The 7,335-nt window shown below is 40.1% G+C and overlaps 1 protein-coding gene across 1 annotated transcript; it reads right to left on the bottom strand.

Moving 5' to 3' along the window:
* Positions 1–626: 626 nt before the first annotated feature.
* Positions 627–2,627, bottom strand: LOC109141524 (pre-B-cell leukemia transcription factor 3-like; the record flags this gene model as incomplete). Its single annotated transcript, XM_027276786.1, has 2 exons — positions 2,281–2,627; positions 627–700 (listed from the first exon to the last, which is right to left on the bottom strand). Coding segments are annotated over exons 1-2 (271 nt in total), but the record flags the coding sequence as incomplete, so codon positions are not given.
* Between the last annotated feature and the right edge of the window lie 4,708 nt (positions 2,628–7,335).

Genomic DNA, 7,335 nt, shown 5'->3' with positions numbered 1-7,335 from the left:
AAATTCCCCCTGGGATTATTAAAGTATTTTTGATTCTGATGCTGTTAACCATCATAATGTTAGCTACCCTCTGATGGTTTTCTCACTCACTCATCCTGCCTAATGCTGACCTGAAGTCTTCAGCATCACATTTACCTGTTTGGAGATGGACTATTTCAGTCCAGCTACTGCAGGAGAGACTATACCAGCTGCATCTTCAGAGTAACATTGTTTTAGATTTAGAAATAGTCTAACTGCTAAGTGCATGCTGTCTTTATGCACACAAATCCCAGATGAAAGCTATGATACCTATGCCATAAAACTGTACTGACCAATACACATGACACAATACACACCCCAACAAATTTTTGATATTGTGCATCATCACAGAACTTCATGATATATTTGTGGTTGAACAAAGAGCAATAAAAACCTTTCAGAAAGAATAAAACAGCTGATGTGACGCTGCAAACCTGTGCTGGTGGAGGAAAGTGTGTTGACTTTCACAATGACCAGACTGGTGTGTTTCAGTGCCTACTTAAACAGCCTGCAGTTGTGAATGAATCACTCGTGTGAGAAAGACACATTTTGTGATAAATGGAGAGGTGAGAAGAAAGTGAGACAGTCAGAGACGATAAATCACTCACCCGTTTTCTCTTTGATTTCACAGAGGACGCTGAAGAGTGCAGGCTTCATCCTCTGACAGTTCAATCCATGTTTCCTACCAAAATCATGAGAGAACATAAACCAAAGGACAATGATTGAACCATTTAACAATTACTTTAATGCAGACAAATATTCTGCTATATAATATATAAGTCCTACATGCCTAAGAAATTTGTTTCAACAAACCACAGTGAAGCCTACGTGTTATTTATGCTCCTCAGTCTGCTCTTACACACTCAGACTCAACCCTTCCATCCATTACCTATAACTCTGCAGGCTTGTGGGGGCTGGGACAGATCGAGAGGCGAGAGGATGGATACACCCTGAACAGGTTTCCAGTTCATCACCGGGCTGACACACAGAGATGAACAACCATTCACACTCACATTCACACCTACAGACAATTTAGAGTCACCAATTAACCTGTTATAGTCATGTCTTCGTATAGTGGGAGGAAGCCAGAACCCTCGCTTATAGAACCCACGCAGACACGGGGAGAACACGTAGGGTGCAGCATCAGCCAGCAGTAACTAAGTAGACTGTAACTAACTGATAAATGACAAGTTTTGACATTTCAGTTGCCATTTGACAGAGTAAGGCGTTACACAAGAGCAACACAGCAGACATACACTTTTTCCTGAAGTGGATACAAAACATAAACCCAGTGGACATAAAGTCTGGAGTCACAACAGTGATCTTATGGTTCTTGAAGTTCAGATTTAGGTCATAAGCATGTTTGTCATAAATAAGATTTTAAAGGATATAATGTTAATCCCATAATACTTTGTCTTTAAAACATACTGCAAAAGAGAATATTTAGATCCTTGATGAAATATGATGATGAAATGAGCATTTATATTAATGAAACGATGAGGAGGATGTCAGGACTGAGCTCCTTTTGTAAATGTAGACATGAGGAAAGTATGTTCTGCGGACGATGTCAGCAATATGTCCTGTTTTCACCAACTTCAGTGAAAGACAGAGAGTGCAGAGGTCCTTCTGATGGTAGAAGGCAGACAGGATGCATGTATGCTCTTTCAAACAACAAAATAGTATTTTCACCTCTCCAAAACATGTGTCTGTGAAAAAAATAAATAAATAATTAAAAAAAAAAAAATTTTAAAGCAAAAAAAAAAAAAAGTATGTATTGTATGTAGTTATATTATTTGTCTGTGGAGGGTGAATGCAGTCTTTATTTGTCTCTCAGTGATTGAGGGTGGCACCTGTTTACCACCCAATCAAACTGTTCTTCACTAATGCACCTTGGATCCAGCACAGCTCTTATAATCCACCATTTGTTGGACACACTGCACTTTGTTTCATTTATATTATTACTGTTGTTGCAGCCCATGAACAACAACAACAACAAATGAAAATCAGGATTTTACGCACAAGAACGACAGAAACTGTACATTTATCAGATTTACTCCACTTCTACATGTTGAGTCATTAATTATCAGATTTAATCTATCTTGTTATTGAAACCTGTATCTTTAGATCAGATTGGATTCAGGTAGTCTGGCAGTGCCGATCCAACAGTGAAAATAAAATAATAAACTCTCTCTTTGTGTTTTTGAACTATCTGCATCCATTCATAAAAAAATCAACATGAAAAGCACAAAAAGCAAGACGAACTTTGCCTGCGCTTCATCCAGACTCTGGTCAGTGATGGTCATGATCTGATGGAGAATACTCCCGATGTCCTGCTTCCTTCCGTCCCCGTCGGTTCCATCGTGAATGTGAGGCACCGACAGTCCGACCGCTTCTTGCACCGAGTGTCCGGCCAGAGTCATACCGCTCAGAGCCTGCATCATCCGGCCTTGATCCTCCATGTCTGCCGCAGCACAATCGATGCGAGAGAGAGAGAAGAAAAGCTGATGTTCAAAGCTGCTGTTGCATCCACCAGAGAAGGAGCAGGTGGCAGCAGGAGTGCAGTACAGATGGTGGAATGAGGTTGACTCCGCACGTGCAAAATATTCTCCCGGGGGTGTGTTCCGTTATTATTATGCACTTATCAGCGTGCACACACAGGAAGGAAGGAAAGGAAACCTTTGGCTGTCACAAGAAGGAAGTAGGCATCTTTACTGAGCATCACCTAACCTGTAAGCATGTGGAGAGCCCAGGATCAGGAAGCATCAGTGTGAAGTTAATCAGATGCAGAACTCTTTCAGTCTGGAGGACAAACCTCTGTGAGTTTGTTTGACATGTCTGGCTACTCCACATCTTAAAGCAATGCTGTGTAACTTTTCTACACTGACTATATTCAGGTGAATGTCATGACAGTGTCTCTGTCATTATATGTCTGTTCTCACACTGTGTAACTTTGAACTCCAGGATCAATTACCTTTGAGAAGTATAGAATTACATCACACACCACCGACTGATTCTTGTGAAACTGGATCATATTTGATGGGGGAAATGTTTTCTGCCTCTCTTTCATTCATTGCCTTGTAATGATTATCACAAGAATCATAAGAAAATGAAATTCACTGTCCATATTCTTGCTGTCAGAGGATGAATGGCTTCCCTTTCATATATTCCATACACTGTGATCAACTGTATTTATATAGCACCTTTCAAGAGCAGAATGTCAAAAGAAATAAAACAGCTGACATAAGAAATAAACATAAATACAGACTAGGAAAGATTAAGACACCATAGAATAGAAATAAATTAAAATAAGAGTAAAACTGAAAAAAAAAAACAGTTCAAAGAGTCCAAACATTGTTCACAGACCTGAAGTCCAAAGGGAGAGTCCTCAAAAGTACAGTCTCCTTTAGTTTTGACACTCAACCAACAGACCCTGATCAGACGACGTCACATACTTGTTATTAATAGAGATTAAAATGACATTTTGATGCTTCCTGGACATGCACTTCATTATGTTCATTTCTTTAGTACCTCCTTGTTGGAGGCATTGTTAAGACATTGTTTATATTTTCACTACAGCTCTATAAGTTGTATATAATTATTTTTCTGTGCAACTGGTGAATGTGTTTACAGTGGAACCACATCCACCATCAGCTTATCACTTAGACTGCCTTTAATTCAAATGTGCCTCACATTCAGCTTGTATGATTTTAATCTAATTACATTTACACCTGGTATTACAGTTTTTCTCCATTGGTTTGGCTCATTTCTTGAAACTGAGATGACATTCTCATAACTATAAAGCAATTTGGCCAAACAGACTTGCAGTTCTGCACAACACTTCAGATAACCAGCAAAATGTAATTTGTCTCCCAAAATTACTCATCCATGCTTCAAAATGAAATCCCTTTCCCATGTAAATAGTCAGTACCATAAAAATGGCATGGATCCTTCTCAATTGCTTTGGCACATTTTGATTCATTCAGTACTTCTGTCAAAATAACTTGGATGGTACTGCACAACTACATGGATCACCTGGCAATGTTTGTACAGCTCCCAAAACAGTTTACCCTTCAGTCAAAACTACATTCCCTTCTCATATAACTAGTCAGTGCCTCCAAAATGCATTGTCCCTTTGGTATTGTGTAAGTACTGCAAGTCAAAATGCTTAGACGCTTTGTCATGGCATATTTCTAACTATAGGCATAACATTTTCACACCACACACACACACTGCACTCATTCTGCCGAGGAATTTTCATTTTTATTCTCAACTAACGTAAATTGTACACATTACAGTAGGTAGGGAACCGTAAAAAAGGAAAATATACTGTGTACACAAAATACAAAAACCCACAAAAAAGAAAAAAATCAACAAATCAGCACTGTAAATACAAATGAAGTCACAAATGAAGACATTTTGTTTAGTCACGGTCCCTCCCCTCTCTCTCCTGGTCACCATCCTCATCTTCCTGGCCATCCATTCTCTGTGCTCTGTTCGGCCACAGATTCTCATCCACATCGCATCTGATGTTGTCTCTTGAGATACAGCGCGGGAAGAAGCGTCGTGCATGCCTGAGCCATCCTCTACACTGATCCCCTGTTATGTCCTCACAGGCAGCGTCCATTGCAGTCATGAGAGCCCTCTGGTTTTCCGCATGGTGTTCATACACTCTCCATCTCCAAGCAGAGAAAAACTCCTCGATAGGATTGAGGAATGGAGAGTATGGTGGCAAGAACACATTGTGCATTCTTGGATGCATGTTGAACCATCCCCGGATGCGTGGACCCCGGTGGAAACTAACGTTGTCCCATATAATTACAAACTGGGGTAGGTGGGGCCCTTCGAGACCCCTCTCATTTTCTGGGACCAGATCAAGATACAGTTGATCCAGGAAACGGAGGAGTTTATCTGTGTTGTATGGGCCCAAACTTGCATTGTGGGTGGCCACACCATTTTCTGAGATGGCCGCGCACATGGTCAAAAACTTATTTCACCTAACCTGATTATCCTAAATTTACTATAACATCTTCCAAAATATGTACTGTATTCTATTCCAGTTTCCTAACACTATTTTGACAATTGAGCAGACTATTCTGCATATGATGACTTATACGATGAAAATGTGCTGACATGTTTTGAGGACAATAACCATGACACTGAAAACCAACCAATTGGGATAGATCAGCAAGATACATTCATTTGAAAAATGTACTAAATGTTGGCTGATTGTGTTAACTGTAGGATACTTGTACATAGCTATTTGCAAGGATGTACTAAAGGCTTGACACATGTACAAAGCATTTGGAAATGTGATGAAAGCAATGATAAATGCCATTCTGTTGTGAGAAACTGCAAGATAGTTTGGGGATTTGTCCATGTTGTTATGAGAATGTCATCTCAGTTTCAAGAAATGAGCCAAACCAATGGAGAAAAACTGTAATATGTGTCTCTAGTTAATGCTTTTGTATTATGGGATGTAATGAGCATTACAGCAACTGGATGATCACAGCAGGGCTCCAGACTTTGAGTTCTATTTGTATTATTTTTAGACTCTTTCTGACTTTATGCAATGAATGAAATACACAATCACACGTCAAATCAAATCAAATCAAATCAAATCAGATTTTATTTGTATAGCCCAAAATCACAAAACACATTTGCCTCAGAGGGCTTTACAATCTGTACAGGGAGTGACACCCTCTGTCCTTAGACCCTCGGTTCGAGTGAGGAAAAATTTGCCCACAAAAACCTTTAACAGGGAAAAAAGGTGGAAGAAACCTCAGGAAGAGCCACAGAGGAGGGATCCCTCTCCCAGGACGGACAGACGTGCAATGGATGTCACGTGTACAGAACAAATCAACACAAACATATTGTACAATTACAATGACTGACAAAATAACAATGAATTACAATGAATGATAAAATGACAATGAATTACAATGAATGATAAAATGATTACAGTAGCAGTGGAACCTGTGATAGAGATAGAGAGACACAGATGCACAGCAGCAGCAAATCATCAACTAACTATAAACTGTAATGGAGATATGGTAGCAGTAATGACAGTAATAATATATGTAGTGGACGTCATGTTATTTGCTTAGAATGTAAGTGTTGTGCAATTCTGTACATACATACTCACTGCAAACCTGCAGCTCACAGTGCTCTAACATAGATAGATAGATAGATAGATAGATAGATAGATAGATAGATAGATTGACTGACTGACTGACTGACTGACTGACTGACAGACAGACAGACAGACAGACAGACAGACAGACAGACAGACAGACAGACAGATAGATAGATAGATAGATAGATAGATAGATAGATAGATAGATAGATAGATAGATAGATAGATAGATAAGGAAAAATATACATATGGACTATGGCAATAACCCTTATTATGTCCATCAGCTCAACTGTTCCAGAATGAGTCTCCTCTCTCTGCACAGAGGGGAGTCACTGTACATAGTTATAGCAGTTGGAAGGAATGTAGTTGAATACCAGCATTCTTCTCTGTTTAATACAGATATATTTTAACTTGAACACTGATTACCCCGTTGCAAATAATCTCCATTCAGTCAGTAATTGACTAAAAAAACAAACAAAAAACAAAAACAAATCGCCTTTTATTCTGAAGAAGTGGAACCGGAAGTGAACGTGAGCCGCTGCCGCCGGGCTGAGCGCAGCAGAGTGTTGACCTGCAGCTGTGTTATGATTTTGCTGTAGTGCTTTATTATGAAAAGAGTTGCTGTCAGCGCCGGCAGTGTGGGTGGATGGAACATGGACAGTGTGGACATGTGACCTCTGAAGGTGAGACTCCGTCAACCAACTAGTCTGGGAGCCTATGCTAGCAGCTAAGTTAGCCACAGGCAGCTAACGTCTGTGTTAGCCTAAACATGCTAACGAGCTAAACAAGCAATGCTACTTGCACTCACATCCATACAGTCTGAACACAGAGTACATACATGTTGGTGTTGTTGAAATGAGGTGGAGTGAACACTGACGTAGCTCATGGTGGAGTTTAAAGCTAGCCACTTAGCTAGATTCATGATAGCTAGGAAGCACAGTAGCTATAGTAGCTTACGTCAAGCTCAGCAGCTAGCCGGGCTCTGGAGGTGTTTAAGAGCATCAGCAGCTAACAAGCAGCACGTCCTGCTCCCGATGAGCTCACAGTGACACTGTCCACATGTGTGTCAAACATGTCATGTTTGTTTATGTGACCAAGCTGACTTGATGTTCCACTGCAGCCTAGCATTAGCTGCAGCTAGCATCACTCGGAGAAGCTCTTTGCAGGATCTGAATATTAAAAAT

This window comes from Larimichthys crocea, unplaced genomic scaffold, assembly GCF_000972845.2.
Source record: "Larimichthys crocea isolate SSNF unplaced genomic scaffold, L_crocea_2.0 scaffold570, whole genome shotgun sequence".
Lineage (NCBI taxonomy): Eukaryota > Metazoa > Chordata > Actinopteri > Sciaenidae > Larimichthys > Larimichthys crocea.
This window is presented reverse-complemented; position numbering and strand designations above follow the sequence as displayed.